Here is a 22344-nt window from a genome sequence, read left to right on the forward strand (position 1 = left end):
AATAAAAATTTCAACACCCCGTATCTCCGAAACTAAGCATTTGCGGACATATGTTTATAGAGCAAACTGGTATTAATTTTTCATGTAGAATTAGCCCTTAAAATTTTTCATACTTATTTACTAACACCCTGTATAAATTTATAAGAATAAATAAAATATACAATAATCTCGATTATATTACTTGAGCGGTAAAACTAAATAAAAGCCGTATTTTAAACAAAACCCTGAGAAAATTCGTTTGTTTCAGCTTCAGGCCGCGAATCGGAGAGCGTCATCCAAAAATTCCGCAAAACATTTTCGCTGCACTTCCACCACCAGCGAAAATCACCCAAATCTGCCGGCGAAAAAGAAGACGGCGGCGATCCGGTCGTTTCGCCGCCTCCTCCATCCGTCGCCGATCTGCCGATGTGCGATGCGCCCGAAGAGGAGTCAATGCCCCCTCACGTGCCGCCTCCATCGGCCACGTGTCCGATCGATGCACCGCCGTCTGCTGCCACGTCCCCCACGCCACCTAGGATTCCCACACTAGAGGACGACGTCGCCGACGGCTCTAGCGGAGAGCAACAAGGCACAGCCGCCTCCAATTCGGAACACAAATACAAGTAAGACACAACAATTCGTTTTTGGTTTGTTGTTTTTTAGTTTTAGTGTTATTCAGTGTACGATGGGCGGAACAATATGCAAGCACCCTTTGCAGGGTAAGTTTAACCCTTGTTTAACCCTTATTCTTGTTACGTAACTGTTACAACTATATTATGACGAGCAATTTTGAACCCTTTATAGCGAAAAGAATGGTATATTGTCGAATATATGACAGTTTAATTAGTCATTATATGTAATTAGTAGGATGATAGTCACTAAAACGTGGTTTTAAATTGTTTTGATATCTTTTTGACATTTGACGTTGACAGTATTGAAACAAATGATGTTTATTTTTATTCGGCAATTAGGTAGTTGGGTTCTGCATACTGCATAGATGACTTTAAAATAGTATTGTTCTTGTTACCTTACTTAATTGACATAACTATATTATGACGAGCGATTTTGAAGCCTTTATAGCGAAAAGAATGGTATATGGTCGAATATAATATGACAGTTTAATTAGTCATTCGATATAATTAGTAGGGTAGCAATAACTGAAACGTATTTTTTAATTGTTTTGATATATTTTTGACATTTGACATTGACAGTTTTGAAACAAATGATGTTTATTTTTATTCGGCGATTAATTTGGTTCTGCATAGTGAATATAATATGTGGTTTATTGTGTTATCTCCTTTTGTGAATCAACTTTTGGGTTTTAGAGGCCGCTATAGGGAAAGAAATTGGTTATTGTCGAATATATGACAGTTTAATGAGTCATTTCTATATAATTAGTAGGGTAGCAACGTAGCAATAGCTAAAACGTGCTTTTAAAATTGTTTTGATATCTTTTTGACGTTTGACATTGACAGTTTTAAAACAAATAATGTTTATTTTTATTCGGCGATTCGGTTGGTTCTGCATAGTGAATATATTTTATGGTCTTTTGTGTTATGTCTTTTCTTGAATCCGCTATTAAGATTTTGAGGCCGCTATAGCGAAAGAAATTGGTTATTGTCGATTATAATATGACAATTTAATGAGTCATTGTACGTAATAGGGCTTTTCATCGATTGTCATTTGTTTCGAGCTTCTGTCATGTGTCACATAATAATAATATATCTACGTCATACGTCTTTGGTTTATATCATTGATATATACCAATAACGTATGACGTAGATATATTAATATTACGTGACACATGACAGAAGCTCGAAACAAATGACTGTGAATGAAAAGCCCTATTAGTAGGGTAGCAATAACTGAAACGTCCTTTTAAAATTGTTTTGATATCTTTTTGACGTTTGACGTTGACAGTTCTGAAACAAGCGATGTTTATTTTTATTGAAAATCGATTTTTTTCAATACATCGAAAACTATCAGAGATATTTTATTGAAAATGGACATGTGTCATTCTTATGGCAGGAACATCTTAAAACAAAATTATAGTAAAATTTGTACACACCATAAAATCTTATGGGGGTTTTGTTCCCTTAAACGCCCCCCCCCCCCCCCCCCAACTTTTGGGTACCTTCCAATTTATTCATTATTGTGGCACCTTTAGTTTGACACAACGTTTTTAAAAAAAATTTGCCTTTTAGTATTTTTTCGATAAGTCAGTTTTTATCGAGATGCGGCTTCTTTTTTAATATATTTAGATAAAAATTTTATGGGGGTTTTGTTCCTTTAAACCTCCCAAATGTTTGTGTACGTTCCAATTAAACTATTATTGTGGTACCATTAGTTAAACACAGTGTTTTTAAAACTTTTTTGCCTCCTAGTCTTTTTTTGATAAGTCACCTTTTATCGAGATGTGGCTTCTTTTTCAAAATATTCCTAAAAATGTAAGTTATAAATAAATTTTCAGATTATTAACAGGTGTCTAAAACCATATACAAATATGTGGTAGATTCGACAAATATTCAAAATATCTCGATAAACACTGGCTTATCAAAAAAGTACTAAGAGGCAAAAAAGTTTTAAAAACATTGTGTTTAACTAATGGTGCCACAATAATAATTTATTAGGAACGTACACAAAAGTTTGGGGGGATTTAAGGAAACAAAACCCCCATAAAATTTTTATGGGGTGCACAAATTTCACTTTAATTATTTTTTAAGATGTTCCTGCCATATAAATTCCTCATGTCCATTTTTAATAAAAAATCAATAAGAGTTTTCGATATATGAAAAAAATCGATTTTCATTTTGTAACTTCAAAGGACTGTAACTTTTTTTGTGTGCACTATTGTATATAGGTAAGTGAGGTTCAATCAACCTATTTTGACCCCAGAATCTGTGGTATAATTTATAACCAATCTTTTCGGGACACCCTGTATAATTAGTAGCAAAACGTGCTTTTAAATTATTGTTTTGATATCTTTTTGACGTTTGACATTGACACTTTTGAAACAAATGATGTTGATGTTTATTCGGCGATTAGTTTGGTTTATGAGGAACTGATCTCTCTGAAATAAAAATTATATAATATGCTCCTTTTCTTCTTCTTCTTCAAGTGCCAAATCAGAATTGGGGGTCACCATTGCGAATGTTTCTCGATCTTCTGCAATATGGACTAATTGTCCTGCATTTGATATCTTAGTCAGTTCACGAATATTTTTTAAACAAGAAACTTGTTTTCTTCCTACACTTTTACTGACTCCTATTTTGCCTTTAAGGATCAGTTGTAGATATACATATCCCCTCACTGTATGACCAGATAAGATATTTTCTGATGATTAACCCTCTTTAGCAGTTCTCTATTTTTGTTGACCCTTCTTAGTACTTGTTCATTAGTTTTTCTTGCTGTCCAAGGTATCTTCAGTTCTTCTTCTTCAAATGCAAATCCACTAATGGATGTTGGCGATCACATTTTCCATTAACTCTCTGTTTCTTGCAATGTGGATCAGTGATTGTATGTCGGTAATTCCTGTCCATTGCCTTATGTTTCGGAGCCAGGACATTTTCTTGCGTCCTATTCCTCTCTTGCCTTCAATTTTACCCTGGATTATAAGTTGAAGGAACTGGTATTTTTCGTTTCGCATGATGTGACCCAAATACGCCGTTTTTATTTTCTTGATGTTTTCGAAAAGCTGACGTTCTTGGTTGATTCTTTTAAGGACATCCACATTTGTGACTTTCGCCGTCCATGGTATCTTTAGGATACGGCGATAAAGCCACATTTCGAAGGCTTCTAATCTGTTTATATCCCTCGTTTTGAGTGTCCAGCCCTCTATGCCATATAGCAGCACCGACCACACGTAGCATTTAGTAAACCTTAGTCTCATTGTAAGGTCGAACTCTGAGCAGCTCAGTACCTTCCTGAATTTTACGAAAGCTTGTCGAGCTTGCTCAATGCGACATTTTACTTTCCTGTCCGATGCCCAGTCTTCAAAAAGCCACGTTTTTAGGTATTTGAATTTGCTCACTCTCTCAATGGACTTAGTATTCAGTGTTATTGTGGAGTTTTCAAATGCATCCAAGTTTCTGGAGATGATCATGAATTTGGTCTTTTTGGTATTAATCTCTAATCTCATTCGCTTACTGTATTCTCCGATTATAGTGACAAGTTGTTGAAGATCTGCTATGTTGTCGCAAATTAAGACAGCATCATCAGCATATCGTATGTTGTTGATTAATACTCCATTCACTTTGATTCCCATCTCTGCATCTTCCAAAGACTCTTGAAATATGGCTTCCGAATAAATGTTAAATAAAAGAGGGGAAAGCACACCTTCCTGCCGAACACCCCTTCTTATATGTATGGATTTGGATATAGAATTGTCTATTTTTAATTGTGCTGCCTGATACCCGTACAGATTTTCAATGCATCTTATGTCTTTTTGGTCTATATCAAGCTTCTTGAGGATCTGCATTAACTTGTGATGTTGGACACGATCAAACGCTTTCTCGTAGTCTAGAAAGCACAGGAATACGTCCTTCCTCTGATCGTAACAATTTTAGACCAACACCTGTGTTGCTACTTTTGCTTCTCTTGTTCCCAAACCTTGCCTAAACCCAAACTGAGAATCACTGATGTCCCATTCACAGGTATCTTCAGTACCCGTCTATAAATCCACATTTCCAATGCTTCACTTCTGTTCACATGGTCGATACTTTTCATCATTTCTATCCTGATTTTTCTTTCTATTTTTATTTCATATAGTTTTGCTGCCACACATAATAGGGATACGTCTCCCTAGTTTTAACAGTCTCTTGTGTTTCCCTTCATGTACATTTATTGCATTTGACCGTTCTCTAGGTAATATTTTCCTTCAGATTAGAGTTAGGATCTATAATAAACTTTTCTTTGCCTTATTCCTATATATTTCAACATCTCTGGACTAACCTTGATGCTTTCAGGAGCTTTTCCAGTTTATCTTTCCTATTGCTTCTTTTAGTTCTTCTTTTTGTATACTTTATGTTTACTCCGTGTTTTCCTCTGATCAGCCAATTACGTTGTTTTCATTTTTCGTTGCTTTTCCCTGCTTTCTATTCAACAATTATTCACAATGGTTTGTTCCGTTATTGGGACCGTGCAAGTTCGGCAAAGCGACACCTGGTTTCTACGCTCAGCAACATTATTCGCACTTTTAATTATATTGGCCAATCATATTGTTCCTGCTTACTGGACAATTGTCAAGGCCATAGCCGAAAAGAATTATAAGAAGAAAAAATAAGATTCAGGTTATGTTATTAAAACGTAAACAATTAGGCAATCCAAACCACGTGATTTTTAATGACAGGACGTATGGCAGGCAATTCAGCGTTGCCAGAGTTGTTACAATTGTACCAATTTGAGACAATTAACAACCAAACTTTTGATACTAAAGTCTCCTAAAGTAAAAACCTAAAATTTTGTGACATAAGAAATTTGCTTCAAATAATATTAAACGACGTTTTTTTAAGTTTTTGTACAAAATGTGTTGGTTTAGTACTTTGTGTCACTATTCCAGTCATTCCGGTGCATTTACAAAATTTTCTCTGGCAACACTGCACACAAGCGGTTTTATTGGATACTTTATTTACATTAAAATTTCAAATTTAAGATACAATGTGGTATTACTAGGTACCTAAAATAATAAAATATATATTACCCCGATGATTTTACCTAAAATCTATTTTAGGGATGCTCAATATTATTTTTTATTAAACTTATAAAACATATATGTACTTTGTTAAACTAGCTTTCTTCAATCTTCCAAATTACTTAGTTAAAACTTTTTAACTAATTATTAAAGTTTATATTAGAATGTCATTTAAACATAAATAACATAAACGACCTTTATAAGGAATTAAAAGATTTAAAATGTTTTTTCCCAATAAACCTAAATACTTTAATATTTACAAATGATATGGAAACTCTTCATCTCATTTATAAACATGTTAAATTATGTAAATACAAGTTGTAAACGTAATATGTAATAAATAGGCATAATTTGTTAATGTGGTTTGAAAAAATTTAAAAAAAAATATTAAAAAAAAAGAACACAAAATAAAATAATAACAAAAAAATAATAAAAAAAAGAAAAAAAAAAGGAACAAAAATAAAAAAGAATAGAAAAAAAAAGAAGTAAAAAAAAGTGTTTCGCACAAATTAAAATATATATTAAAAAAAACAGTAAAATATGTAATAAAAAAAACAAAATAAAAAAAAGCTACACAATGTACCAATGTATCTATAAAAATAAAATTGTAGAATGTACTTATGTTATAAGAAATTTATGACTATGAATCTGCAATCAATCAGAAACAAGTCTGGCTAATTGGCTCTGCCAAAGCCATTTTTCAAAAAAAAAAGAAAAAGTTTCTTGACGTAAGCAATATTTTTTAACAGAAGTATTTAGCAATACTTACACGGGCATAAAATACGAAAATTACTTTAAAATACTAAAATAACACTATACTATCATATGCCTTCAATGTATTGCATCATAGAAAAAAGTGTTGTGTGATTGGGTAGAATGCGATCTTACTCTTCAAAAAATATGTCACGTATTTCAGCCTGGTTAATTGGAAGGATACTACAAATCTGGCCTCCACATAAGTGGTCTGTGGCTTCGACATGATAGGTGTGAAATTTTAAACGTTCTTGTTGTTGATTGAATAGGAAGGGTGCCATAATCTAGCCTCCATGCTAGGTACATAGCCTCCATACGGTACTTCCAATATTTAATATTTTATTCAAGTGGACAATAAAGGGAAAACGCAAACAACTTTTGTTTCTTACTTATTTATTTATACAATAATCTGACATTTTACATAGAAATATGAGTATTTAATTTGGATTAAATAAATGTTTACTTGTTGAATTTTTTCACCGTCTGCACACAACAGCTGAACGGAGCCATTAGACCTAACAACAAAACGCGAAATAAAATGTGTATTTTATAACTGTTGGATAAACAGTACCTACAATCAGAAAATCTCTACCTTACAATCAGAAAAACTTACCTTTAAAAAGGTACTCGATTACAAAATAACAAAAATATCAAAAAACACGACTGAATATCAGCTTTTTATGGTGACACAAACACATCACATAACCGACCATATAAAATAACTGAACGACAACGAACGAACGAACACGAACACTGAACACAGATTCACAGATAGCGCAGGATTTGTCAAAAGTCATGTTCCACCAATCACAATGCCGACATCAGCGCCTCTGACAAAATGGAAGGAAAATAAATACGATTACATGTTTTTTATTAGAGTGCGCGGGGCATGTATTGCATATTGCCAGACATATTGGAATAGTTTGACAGCTCGTTGGATTCCCTAAGTAAATAAAATTAGTTATTAAAATGAAGTACTGCAAGCAAAATACAATTAATTAAATTTACCTTTATATAATAATTGCATATCATATCAATATTGTGGAGCAATATAAATAATTTTTTTTCTTCAATGACAGTATTAATGAAATATACGTCAATTTGACAATTTCAATTGACAATATGAATTATTTAATAAAGTTGCAATATTTCTTCGCTATTCTCGCACGATCGTTTCTCATATCCCCTCCAAGTATTTGCACACCGCAAATATCCTTGTCACCGGATATTATCCGTTTTTGGTCATTATTCGTTTCAGCTTCACTTCTTTGTGGCTTCGTATGGTTTTCAGTGTATATAAAACAATTTTATATTTTCTTTTATCTCTATGTTTTCTTCCGTTTTACTCAGAATTATCCCAGCTTTTCTTTTTCTCATTTTTTACTATTTCTTCTATTTTTTTATTCTCTGTATTTCTTGTCTTGTATATACTGTTTCCACAATTTCTTCTTTTATTTTATTTCGATTTTTACCTCCTTATTGCACCATGGTGTTCGTTTTGCTTTCCTAGTATTTCTTGTGAGCCCACATACTAGTTTTGCTGTATTTGTCGTAGCATTTCTAAATTTTTCCCATTCTTCTTCTACTATTTCTATTATTTCTTCTTCCTTGTCTATTTACTTTTCTAACTTTTCCTTATATCTGTTTTTCGTTGTTTTCCCGTTAGTTTGTGCATTTTAATTATTTCCTTGTATTTCTGATTATTGTCTTATGTGCTATTTGTATCCATTCTTTTGCTGATAAATGTAGTTTCCAATAGGTAGTGGTCACTGTCTATTTCGTAGCTTCTTCTCAGCCTTACGTCTATTATCCTATTAAGGTACGAACAGTGGGTCGTCGCGGTGGAAGTGGAGGTCGCAGTGGATGCTACTATACTACTTCATAGTTAAGTCGCGGTTGATGTAGGCAGCACATAGCAAGGAGGTTATCTGTATTGCTCAGTCAAGCTAGGACCACTATTACGTGAAGTATATATTATTGTGTATCATTTTGTCAATCAAAGATAGAATAAAAACTTTATTTTTTTTAATATAACGCGGGCACATAAATTTGATACACCCTGTATATTGATTTGTAACTATTTATTATAAGTTAGTTTTAAGCAGTGGGTTTATTCTTGATGAGTTTTCCCTGAAGTATTAAAGACATTAGTAAATAAAGTGATGTGAATAGACAATTTGTTTCGGGATTATAATTTTAAAACGGTTGCTTTGTTACGGGCGAGGCCAAAAAGCCACAGTAGTCCGTTCTTTAACTGTAAAATATTGTAAAATATCTAAATTTTAAAGAACCGCTTGGATTGACATGAAATTTGGGATGCACATAGCTAACAAGTCAAAGAAAGAAAGTGATATTGTGCCGATATGTGCTTTTGCCCTGGGGGTGGTTTTCACCCCTCTTGGGGGTGAAAAAATATTCGTCCGAAGAAAGTCAGGAAATGGATAAACTGGCTAATTTTAAGTAACTTTTGTTCTATAGAGTTTTTTCACTAAGTCAATTCTTTTCGAGTTATTTGGCAATGAATATGTTCATTTTTTCAACAAAATAACCACGCTTTTAGACGGTTTTTCGCAAATAACTCAAATAGTAAGTATTTAGTCGAAAAAACATTCTTAGTTAAAATATAGCCTGTAAAAAATTTAAAAAAATGGTGTATATATCACTCTCTACACCTAGTAGAAGCAGAGTTATAGCTAATGAAAAATAGGTTCATATTCGTCAAATTCCAAATGGAATACTTTACCGTGAAATAAACAAAAATGGATCACATTTCGGGGAAAACTCATTACAACTTATTTAAAGTGATTAAAAAAAGCTTCATTTTTGTTTTATAAAAAAAAATTCTAGCATCAAAATTAAACAAGTTACGCTCAAAATAAAGTTAGTCCCTTTTGGTTTTGGTAAAAAAATCGAGAAAATCACCCCCTCATTAATATCTTAAATAAACTTAATCATTACGACTTCACAAGTTTCTTGACTCGTGTATATATTGTTTATATGATCTGTAAGTTTTAATCGGTTCAAAGTCCTTATTATTGAAAGGGCTGTAGTTAAAAGGGGTTGAACGAGTCACTGATCACGAATATATGCAAATTTAGAAACACCAAATCTTAATCACTTTTTGTCTAACAGAAAAACAAAAAAATACATGATATTCAGAAAAGCAAATCTGACTTTTTTTTGTTTTTCAAGATTTTTGGTATCTCTAACAATTTTTAAGTTATTTTGAAAAAAAAACATATTTTTCAAAATTTAAATTTTTAAAAATTTTACTTTGAAACCAATTTTTTTCAGAAATAAGCACTTTGAATCGATGACACTTACAGATCATATAAACACAACATAAGTAAAATTATTTGTGGAGCGGTAACGATTAATTTCATTTCAGTTGCTAATTAGGGGTTGGTCTTCCCGATTTTTTTTGCAAAAACAAAAGGGACCAACTTTATTTTGAGCGTAACTTGCTTAAATTTAATGCTAAAAACTTTTTGTAAAAACAGAAATAAAGCTTTTTTAAAACAATTTAAAAAAGTTATAATGGGTTTTCCCCAAAAAGTGCTTAATTTTTTGGATATTTCACGTCGAAATATTCTATTTGAAATTTGGTGAATATGAATCTATTTTTCATTGGCTATAACTCTGGTTCTACGAGATCCAGAGACCTAACGCGTACACCATTTTTTTAAAAATTTTATAAGCTATATTTTTGCTAAGAACGTTTTTTTCGACAAAATACTTACTTTTTGAGTTATTTGCGAAAAACCGTCTAAAAATGTGGTTATTTTGTTGAAAAATGAACATATTCACTCGCAAATATCTCGAAAAGTGTTGACTTGGCGAAAAAACTCCATAGAACAAAAGTTACTTAAAATTAGTCAGTTTACCCATTTCTGGACTTACTTTGGACATATATTTTTTCAGCCCCAAAAGGGGGTGAAAGTCACCCCCAGGGCAAAAGCACACATCGGCACAATATCATTTTTTTTTCTTTGACAAGTAAGCTATACGCATGCCAAATTTCATGTCAATCCAAGCGGTTCTTTAAACTTTAGAGCAAATACCGTGAAAGAATGGACTACAGGTAATTATTATATTTAGAAAAGTAATGTAGAGAATGTTGGAATTTTAACGTCTCTTTGTTTAAGCCCCAAGTAAATTTGTAGAATTCCCGAAAAGTAATTATCATGAATAGAAGTATTTGTTTGGAAGGATGCATGGGTTTTTCGAATGAAAAAAGAGGAATGGGGAGAGAGAAATGTTTCTGATTGGCTTAGCAATTTGGAATGGGGATGAGAGAAGGTTGAATGTTCAGATAGTTTGGAAAAGGAGATTATGATGTGACCGGCATCGGAGAAGAGCAGTCAAAGTTTTCGTGAATAGTTCAGAAGCAAGTACCAGTGGTTGTTAGATAGTGAAGAGTGTAGCTGAAAAGTGGAACGAGAGACAGATCAAATTGAGAAGAAATACCTCTTTGATTCTGTAAAGTCCAATTGAGAGAATATTATTGTGAGAAAGAGAGGAGAGAATTTTGGAGTTTTTGTAACGAGTACTGGTTAAAAGAGGCCTGGCTTGTGTTTTGGAGAATTAGTTGCTGGTATGCTGCTGGATTGATGCTGAGAACGGAGAGGGCTTTGATGGGTAGCCTAACATAATCAACAAGGAAGAGCTGTTTGGGTCAAGAGGAGACATCATTGTGTGTGAATCAAAAGGTCAGTCAATAATTTATGTGATAGATTTTCTTTATGTTCAGAAGTTATTTTTTTGAGTAAAAGCATATGAACTAAGATTCCAATATTTCAAAAATTTAATAGGAAGTATAAGTAGTTTTGCGAATACCTAAATTTGTTTGTTTAGCTTGTTTTATCAATGTTATCAAGAACAAACCGATAAATATTTGTTGAATTAAAATTAATTTATGTAGTAAAAGTTTCATTGGGACAGTTATGCCCACAGGATTTAATTGATAAATTTTCAGAGTATTGCTTTTGATAATAAAATATATTTGTATGTGCTTATTTATGGTATTTCTATTTATTTCCTTTTCCTATTTTATCCCGATAAGGATCAACTAAGAGATACTGAAACCACGAGAAAGGATAAGTATAACCTAAGATAACTTAGTTATTTTTTTGTATGATAAAAAGGCACCTTGAGATTTTTCTTAATTTTATGTATGATTTGCGACAATTGAATAATTAATTAAATAAATACTAATTAATATAAAAGTAAGAGAAAGCAGATCATAACAATATATAAATTCGGGTTCAAAACGTCCTCCGACGTTGTCCGATGCCTTGTTGCCAATATCTTTTATCATTGCAGTTTTCATCTTCTAATCCTCGAACACTCATTGATCGTCTTACTCCTTGTATCCATGTCGTTCTTGGCCTTCCTCTTTTCCTGTTTTCTGTAGGTATCCATTTCATAATTTTCTTTGACAGTCTTTCCTCCCCATTCTCTGAACTTGTCCGTACCACGTTAATTGTTTCTTCTCAATGCATTCTTCAACCGTTTCCTGTAAATTCATTCTTAGCTTTACTTCCTCATTTCTAACCCGGTCCAATCTCGATGTTCTACTTGCTCTTCTTAGGGCGTCCATCTCAGTAGCTTCTATTTTTCTTTTTTGGTGTTCCTTTATTCTCCATGTTTCGGATCCGAATACCAATGTGCTCTTAATCATGGTGTTGTATATTCTCATTTTTCTTTGTTTCCCTATCTCGGTACTCCACAAAACTCCGTTCAATGATTTAATTATCGTTCTTGCTTTAATTATTCTGCTCTTAATTTCTGCATCGTCAGTACCTTTCTTAATGAAATTAATTCCCAAATACTTATATTTATCACAGCTAGTTATTTTCTGATTATTGTCCAATATCATATCAGTTGAATCCTATTGAACCAGTTGAATATTACGTGAAGTAGTATGATGAAATTTGAATGACAAAAGAAATGTGCATTTACGACATTTTTTGACATGCCCTATGCATACGTGTATGTAACCAAGGGTTAATAAAATTATCTATCTATCTATCTATCTATCTATCTATCTATCTATCTATCTATCTATCTATCTATCTATCTATCTACGATGTTGTGTCAGTCAATGGATGATAGTGATGAAATGGCAGCTGTTACCAAGTGGTGACTGATAGGTAATATACTCAACAGTGCATCAGGATCTTGTCCCACAATACGAGTCCCACAATACAAGTGAGCTTCACAATTGATATCAGATTCTCCTTCATATTTAGCACTTGAAATTCAAAACTGAACTGAATACGCAAAAGAGATTAGAGGTAGCAACTCGAGTACCGTAGCACACGAAATGGCAGGGAGCAGGGGAATGACAACTTGGGCTTGAACGCACCAATCACAGGGAAGCATCGCAGTAGGCATCCATGTAAAAACAAACTGATGTGATTTTCAAAAGCATTGATGTAAACCTCCTGGATGGCATCGCGCTAAACCTCCACCGCGACTTACCTGTTCTGTTCTATTCAATACAATTTTGTAAATTGTGTTTGTTTTACATGGATGTTGACATCGACCGCGATCTCCACCTCCACCTCCACCGCGACCTACTTATTCTGTTCTTACCCTTAATCTGTAATTTGCACTGTAGTATAACCAATAATAATTGAGTGTTCGTTTCTTGATATGACTTTTCTTGTGATCTTAGGTGTATTGCATCAACCCTTAATATGCTGAATTTAACTTTTTATATTCATTCCAAAGGTTGTATTGTTTCTGTCAGTAGTGTTTTTTGTTATTGCGATGTTTATTACTTTTGAATATTTTTTGTCTCTCCATTTATTTACATCAAAATGTCTTAAAATAAGAAACTATACAGTCATATATTTATAATTTCCTGAATAAATGATGAAAAAGTGCCGTTTTGCTAGGATTCAAAATCGTTTTAATTTAATCTGACTTCATTCAAACAAGACTCACATTTTATTTGTCTGAATAGAAGTCTGATTAAGCTCATAAAATATGTAGCTACCGGCGCTGGAAATATCACCAGGAAAATTCAATTTAGCAGGTGACGAAATCTGGAAAATGCTTCTCGTCAACCTAAGTTCGACGTTGTTAAGCCATATAGTCTGTTTATGTACAAACTTTATTTAATTAGGCGTAGTGTCTGGTGCATGCACGCTGAAGAACAGCCTAAAGGAGTCAAATTGACGACGTTGTAAAATGGGAAGTGTTGTAATGGAGCTTGAAAATAGGTAATTAGGGGAACGATATAACTGGTTGGGAGAAATTACGTATAATAATATGAATATTGAAATTGTTGAGTAGTTAATATGTACGTCTAAATACATATAAAGTATAAAATAATAAAATAAAAATGTATACCATTTTTATTCAGTTGTAATGCGAAGCCAAAACTGTCTTAATTTTTACTTAGGTTAGAGAGCGCATCCAGCACTCTTATCGACGATTTCACCTCTTGTAAGAGGCTCTTCAGAGAATGCATAGGCTGCTATCTCTACTCCCGGTAAAAAATTTCGACATTTCGACATTTTTTATAAAATAATAATATAACTAATTCACTCGGTTTTTGAATTATTATCTCACTCGAATCTTGCCATCTTTATACATTCTGGTCCTTCGATCCGGACGACAACATAATTTATTATCCGCTTGTTTCATTTTTACACTATTTCTTCATTATTTAACTATTTTTATTAAATCTTTGCACATATTTCATTAAAATTATTCTTTATAAATCACCAAAAACGGTACAAAAGAAATAATTTTCTGAAATAAGTATCGAAAATGTCTTTATTAATCAGCGACAAAATATCGTTTAAATAAACTGGATGGAATACAATACAAAGTCTTAAGTTTAGTCCTAGGATCCCTCAAATCTACTCCAACACCAACCCTTTTAGAGGAATGCAATAAGCCACCTTCACATTTAAACGTCTATTACGTCTTTTTGGCAGACAAATCAATTCTCAGAAAAGAATGATGATGATCTAGAATGTAAATTTCTGTTCTACCATACGTTTGTCAAAATTTCTACCAGTTTGACCGATGTAAGTTTTGGACAGTCACCATATGTCAGTTTGTATAAACCACTCTGTAATTGCTTTTCTTTTCTGGAAATGGGATAAGACAGGGATTCAAAGACCACGAAAACGATGGAACGACAACTTACTAGAGGCACATTGAAAAAACAGACAGAGTCATGTCTGTACAAAAAGAGAAGAAGATTTTTTATAGCTCGGTATCACTAAATTTGCAAAATTATTTACGAAAGCATTTTTTGATATTGTAAAGTTTTATCAATAGTACATTGTTTACCGGGTAGGAAAAGCTTAACATTCCTGGACGACTGTGAAGATTGCTAAGTCGAGGCGCAAGCCGAGACTTAGCAACACAGAGTCCAGGAATGTGGCTTTTCCTACGAGGTAAACATACTATTTTTCCGCAAATCGTTTAAAATTCGACAGATATTGATTGATTTAAAAAAAACGCGATAATTTTATTCCCAAATAAATGGTGCTTTGAAATTCCTAATAAAATTACTTGGGTTACTATGGAAACGTATTGAGGTTGAATTATCATTTATGTAGAACACTAACAACTGTACGGAAATATCATTTCCTTACAGTAAGGAAATGACATTTCCTTACAGTAAGGAAGTCCTGACTTTTTCTTCAAGAAATTTTGACAGGAATGTCAAAATTTCCTGGCGATTTGCGGAAAAAACTTATTATCTGCTTCTCCTTTCTCAGCTTTAACATTTTCAAGGGTCACTTTTTTCCTCAGCTTTTTCCTTTTCATGAGTTCCTTACTATTCTTCGCCTTTGATTTTTGTTCAAAAACGTATTACCTTAGGTTTCTGTATTGTGAATTTATAAAAATATATAACAGTCCTTAAAAGTTTACTATATATATAAAGGGTTGTCTACAGCTAATGTCGTTTCCTTTCCTTCAGCCAGGACTTCCATTTTTTTCGATCTTCCCAGTCTCTGTCTTCCAATCCTTTCTTAGACATGGCTTCGTCGACTTCATTTTTCCAAGATCTTCTCGGTCGTCCTCTTCTTCTCGTTCCTCTTGGGCTCCATTCTGCAACCTTGTTTATCCAAGTGTTTTCTGCTCTGCGTACGTGGCCGTACCATTTCAGTCTTCTCTCGTCTATATATTGCAGGGCATCTTTTTCCACTTGCATTCTTCTCCTTATCTCATCTTTTGTTATTCTGTCTCTTCTGGTGAGACCACAGCATCTTCTCCAGTATTCCATTTAGGTTGCCAGAATGCTTTTTTGGGTTTTTTTGTTTATGACCCAAATTTCTGCGGCATATGTCATGATGCTTCTTACTATTGTTTGGTATATCATTCTTTTTGTTTTCCCTTGATGTTCTTATTCCAGATTACATTATGGAGTTATCTGATGCAAGATCTTGTTTGTCCGAGATCTTGATCTACTTTTTATTTCTGCTTCTGTTGTTCCGTTTTTCGACATTATAAAGCCCAAATATTTAAAATTCTTCGTTCCTTTTATTTACTTGTGAAAAAGTTTACTTTTTCACCTTATATACATTTTTTTATATTATATTTTTAGAATCAAAAGCAACGTTAAATGATGTTATAACAAATTCATTGTATACTGTTTTGAACTTTGACATTTAAAGCGACATCCACTTTCTTCTTCTTGTAGTTTCATGGCCTCCACCTCTTAGGTACTTGGCCAGTCCTCGTATTTAGACTAACTGGAAGGGAATCCTCTTTTCAAAGGGTCTGGATTTTTCCATATTCCCTTCTTTAAATTCATTGTGATATGATTTTCAAATAACTATTTTTATTTTATATTTTAATTTGAAATATTGTTAAAAATTGATTGATCTTTCTTAAGGTTTGGTCATTAATATTATGTAAGAGATTTTGTAATGAAATGGGGGTTGGACTTCCTATATTAACTAGTTCCTGATACATTATGGAGTTTTATAATTTATAAATTTTTTTATAATTTATAAAGCGACATCCACTTTTTTAATTAAAAAACAAAAGTCCTGAATGTTGTCGAGAAATATCTTCTTTTTTTTTTCGTTTAAATAAATATTTCAATTTATCTCGTTCCTTTCTTTTTTAAAATTGAATTGTGATCCGTCATGATGAGCGAATGTGTTGAGCGCATACTCAAAAAATAGACCAGGGATGTGGATTTAATAAAAAAAAATAGTTTATACTTTACCTTTTTATTATTCACAAGGAAGAATTTCCTGTAGCTGGCTGTATAATTAATTACAAGTAAAATTTAAGAAAAAAATTTTGTCCTGGTAAAAGGTATATTAGTTTAAAAAGCTATTAGGGCTACAAACATAGAAACAAAACGTTTTCGCTCTGTAACAAGAGCATCATCAGTGTTACAAGAACATGGTGAGCCACCCAAAAATACAAAGGTTAAACCTTTTAAAAATAGACTAAAAGTCTCATATAAATGTAAACATCGTAAAATCCAAAGGATGGATAAAATTCCTATGGATTATGGATGTGGCTTTAGGGCAACATATGACTCCCACACGTGGTAAGTGGGTTAATTAATTAGGTCATTATGTTATAAGACTCTGACAGAGTTGCCTGTCACCTCTTCTAACAAAATGACCTAATTAATTAACCCACTTACCACGTGTGGGAGTCATATGTTGCCCTAAAGCCACATCCATAGGAATTTTATCCATCCTTTGGATTTTACGATGTTTACATTTATATAACTTCTTTGCTGGTTGAAAACTTACTTGCGGGACAGGTCTTTATGTGTCAAACTGAATGGTTTCACTTCTAATGAGTATTTTCCACTGTCAGGAGTGCCTCAGGGGTCCCACTTGGGAAATTTATTGTTTGCAGTTTTTATTGACGATGCTATTAAATCATTAACTGACTGCGAAGTGTTGGCATATGCCGATCACATAAAGTTGTTTTGTTCTGTTTGGGATTACTCTGATTGTGCTAGGCTACAGAAATCTCTCGACTTATTTGCGAATTGGTGTGATAATAACAGATTAAGCATTAATCGTGACAAGTGTCAGGTTATCCAGTTTCATCAATCAGTGGAAATGGTAGATTTTGATTACAATATGGATGGTTTTTTTTTGATAAAGAGAGTCACTAGCGTCAAGGATCTTGGTGTCATTTTTCGGAGAAACTTATCCTTTAATTTGCATATTGAATTTATTTGTAATAAAGCTCTTAGGCAGCTAGGGTTTATTAAGAGACATACAAGGGATTTTCGTAACATTTCTTCGCTGAGAATTTTATACTGTTCTCTGGTCCGATCTCAACTTGAAAATTCCACTATAATCTGGTCTCCCTTTGTCCATTCTCTGTTCAAAAGTTGGAGAGAGTGCAAAGACGGTTCATTATGCAATATGCCTTTAAATTACATAGACCTTATTCATATTCTGATATGATGAGATTCTTAGAACTTGATCCTCTGTCTACTAGACGAGTTAATTTCGATCTCATCTTCATTTTTAAATTGGTTAACGGAATTATACATTCACCTGAACTGCTTCAATTGGTTTGTTTCCACATTCTTTCCCGTGTCCTTCGTGAGAATACACTATTTCATATTCCTTTTCGTCGAACTAATTATTCTGTGAATATAGGTCTGGTCAGACTTCTTGTTCATGTAATCGGTTGCCTCATGAGACAGATTTTTTTAACTTGTCCTTAAGTGCCTTTAAACAATCTCTGAAGCGTTAAATTTAATTGTAATTCTATATACATATTTATTTTATGATTTTGTATTTTATTTAGTATTTGTTTGTAATTTTTCTAAATGTTGCTTAATTGTATATTTTTTGTCAATGGGCTTGCCCCGTTTATTAACAATAAATAAATCTCCTTCACAAGTCTTACGCACTTCTCAGGAACCAGTTCCTCTCCCATACATCTCCATAGCTGTTGTCTAGGATATGTCTCGTGCGAATTTTTAGGATCAATAAATACAAAATGTAGCTCCCTTTTTTCTAAACCAGATATTTACCTATGCCATAAAAAATATTTCTTTGGTCTTGATAGTTTTGAACTTCCTTGACTGGTCTAATTGTATATCCAGATATAAAATAAATTCCATGTACGGATTTCCACACTACTTCCAGCTTTCAATCTACCTCGTTTCTCTTGTAATTGAGGAGAGTAATGTGGGATGTTCGAAAAAAATTAAATCCAAGGAGTCGAGGTAAGGGATTTAGCTTTATATTTCTTATTCGGTTATGATAAATTAGATAGTAATATTAATTAATGTGTCCTTATCCAAAAATTGCTGTTAGTAATTGTATTTTGCTTGTTGATTCCAATATAGATGTTATAAAAGTCTCAGATCTTTATCATATATTCCAATCATCTCTAGAATACTCAAACAGATTAGCATGCTGGACCTTATCAAACGACTTTTCAAAATCTATAAAATCAGACGTAAATTGGTTTCTGTACTTCCCAAGATCTTTGAAGTAATGTTAGTATTTAGAACAAAGCTTCCCTTGTTTCCAATCCTGCTCTTCTTAATAGTATTAAAATTTATGCTCCAACAATTTTTCCAAATTTTTCGTTTAAAATTTTTTCCAAAAATTGTTATTATTATTTTTTAAATAACTCCGTTAATTTTTAAGATATCAGGTTCACCTAAAAACCATTTGAAAGGTAATTCTAAGGGCTATTAAACCATGGTGAATTTAATCTTTTAAGCACCTTATTTTTTTTTTAAATAAAAGGTTAAATGGCCGGTTGCATGATTCCCGCAGCAAAATTTAAGCTTTAAACGTTTCTATCTCGGTTATTTTTTACCCTACAGTAATAGTAAAACAAGTAAAATATTTGATATAGAAAAAAATAAAAATTTTACGTATATTGAATATTTTTAGTGTTATTATCAAAAGAAAATGAAAATAACGACACTTTTAAAAAGTTTTAAAATTTTTTTTAAATTATACATTTTTTTCAAAAATATGCATTCTAAACCGGTTAAAATTATTGATATCATTACTTACGCTAATATAAAGAAATTCTTGTAAGGATTACTATAAATTTTAATTTTTGTGGAAATGGCGTGTGATTTATTTTTCACTTTTTCCTAAAAAATTCGAAAGGGTTTTATTATTTTCATCATAACTTGCTTAATTTTGATGCTATTAACTTCTTATGGAGCTCCTTTGATAGGTATTCCGAAGTACTTTGATAAGTGTTTAGCAGGTATATTTTATATTATAACATGCATCGTTTTCCCGTTATTTAAACTTGAATACTTAGATTTGAGTACTCGTCGAAAAAAATATACATTCAATTACCCATAACTCATTTTGAATTAACATCAGTTTAGTTCTTTAAGTGAGGTGTGTATTCAGTTTTTTATGATATTCAATTTTGATAATAATAACTTTTTTGTAAAAGCTTATAATTTTTGAGTTATTGAGTTTAAACAGCTTTAAAACATGTATTTTTTTACGAAAAAAATAAAATCTTTTATCTTTAATAACTCAAAAAGTATTGATTTATATTAACTTTATATAACAAAATTTGCTTACAATTTGTTCGTCTGTCGATTTATGGTATTATTTTTAATAAAATAATTTTCACCCTCGAGAAGGGGTGGCATCCAGCCCCAGGGCAAAAGCGCAAGTTGGCATCATGTCACCTTTGTTCTTCGAGGTATCTTCTAACTATTTACCAATTTTCATGAAAATCGATGGAGGTTCAACGAAATCGAAGGTGAACACTTTCAGTGGCTGCACTATATAGCTATACTACATAATATTACTATTACTTACTATACAGTACCTGGCCAAATTATTAGGCCAAGTAAGGAAAAATTTACTATATTATGAAGTTATTTTTCTCATGATTATGAACATATTTGAAAACAATACTGTTGTATTCCTTTTTTTGTGGATATTAGCTTTAAGGTGCGTATCCATTAGGTTTGCTGCTCCGCGCTCCCTGCAACTGCTCCAATCGATACGGCATGCGCTCCTCTACATATAAATCGCCACCAATTGGAGCGCCGAGCGGAGCGCGAACCTAATGGATACGCACCTTTATCTGTAAAGGAGCGCATGTCGTATCGATTGGAGCAGTTGCAGGGAGCGCGGAGCAGCAAACCTAATGGATACGCACCTTAAAGTTAATATGCACAAAAAAGGAACGCACCTTAAAGTTACAGGGAGCGCGGAGCAGCGAACCTAATGGATACGCACCTCAAGAGTTAATATCCACAAAAAAGATATAAAACAATGTTTTTTCAAATATATTCGTAATCATAAGAGAAATAACTTCATATAGTAAATTTTTCCTTGCTTGGCCTAATAATTTGGCCAGGTAGGTACTGTACACTATACAAATCACTCAGACATTCCATAAATTGTATTGAATATAAATAGCTTTTAATAATCATACTAAAATTATAAAATTTCTACCGGTAGAGATTTAGTGCCCAAGTTAAAGATTAACTACAGTTCCGAATAGAAATAAAACGAGTTCAATTCTTCTCGAAAATTTAATCTTTTCCCTACAATTCTATGCCACTGAAAATATGCGATAAATCTTAGAAGATTTGACTAAAAATAATTCTTCGTTCATAGCGCTTCTCCCTTTCGTGCAATTGGCTAGAAACTAACTTCTACTAATAAATTTCATAAACCTTTGATCATCATTTCGGCAGATAAACGTCGATTTTCTGGCCCAGTGATAACTAATTAAGAAGAAAGCAATTACTGACAAAACTTTAGTCTTTCGCATCGACGAACTTTATTTCTATCACTTACTTTTCACAAAAGTTTATTGTAACTAAGATCCTGGAATAGGTTCTAAGAAATTACCTGATTCAGTCCCTTTTCTTTGAATTATTTAATTGTTCTAATTAATTTAGAATTGAACTTTTGACACTTCACTTTGCTTTGGGGTGAAGCAGATTAGAACTTCCCAAAATGTAGGAGTTTAAATTAGACTAACTCGATGAAGATATAAAGATGAATATCAAAGAACCTATTTAAATATTTTCAATGAACTCCAATAAAATGTTGTAAAGAACAAAAAATACGCAGGCTATTCAGAAAGTACGTTACGTTTTGGAATAGAAGAAGAAACAAGCCCAAGAAAAATATTTTATTACTTATATAATATGTTACGGACAATGATGTAAATTGGGGAGCGTTCAAGTATTACGTAACGCAGGTTGGGGGGGGGGATCAAAAATCTTCAAAAATTGCATTACGCAATAGTTAAACGCCCATTACAGTGCGTTACGTAGGGGGGAGGGGGGTTAAAAATCGTGTTACGTAATACTTGAACGCTCCCTTGGCCATTGACGTCAAAGACCTTGCATTGTCGTGAATGTCCATTTCCCCTGGTTATTAACGACAATAACATTAGCTATTGGCCAATGTTGAAAAACAATAACCTAAAATTAGAGTTTTCATCAATAACCGATCAATCACGACAGTGACCAACAGCAAATGGCCAATGTTGATAAATAAATAAAATTAGGTATGATGTTCTTATTATTTTTTTTTTTATATAATATAGCTTTTGAAGGCTAATCATTTTTATTTTTACAAGATAGTGAACCATGCCATTTTGTAACACTTCTTACCTAAATTTACTACGAATAATTTCAGCACGAGCACAGAAATGAAGCAAATAATAAACATAACCTATCTTTTAGTCTAAATTTCAACATTGACCGATTAACAACGGGCATTGTTGACATTGACCGGACAATGATGGAATTGTTATCAAGAATTTAAAATTATCATCAATGTCCAGTTTCTATGGACAATAACGTTAATATCCGGCCATTGTCGACAATGACTAATTCAACAGGCCATTGTCGATATTGGCCGGTTTGGACGGAACATATACATTTTAAAGAGACACTCAAATACTATTTTTCTACATAATCTCCCAACAAATTC

At 32.7% G+C, this 22344-nt stretch overlaps 1 protein-coding gene across 3 annotated transcripts in view; it reads left to right on the forward strand.

Annotated features, from left to right (window-relative positions):
• The window catches only part of LOC126879961 (serine-rich adhesin for platelets), a 960737-nt gene that overhangs the window by 754136 nt on the left and 184257 nt on the right, over positions 1–22344 (forward strand). For all 3 annotated transcript variants that reach the window (XM_050643380.1, XM_050643382.1, XM_050643381.1), the window contains one exon: positions 248–602. In XM_050643380.1, the coding sequence (XP_050499337.1) occupies positions 248–602 (355 nt within the window). The remainder of the gene's footprint in view (positions 1–247; positions 603–22344) is intronic.

Source organism: Diabrotica virgifera, chromosome 2 (assembly GCF_917563875.1).
Source record: "Diabrotica virgifera virgifera chromosome 2, PGI_DIABVI_V3a".
NCBI classification, from domain to species: domain Eukaryota; kingdom Metazoa; phylum Arthropoda; class Insecta; order Coleoptera; family Chrysomelidae; genus Diabrotica; species Diabrotica virgifera.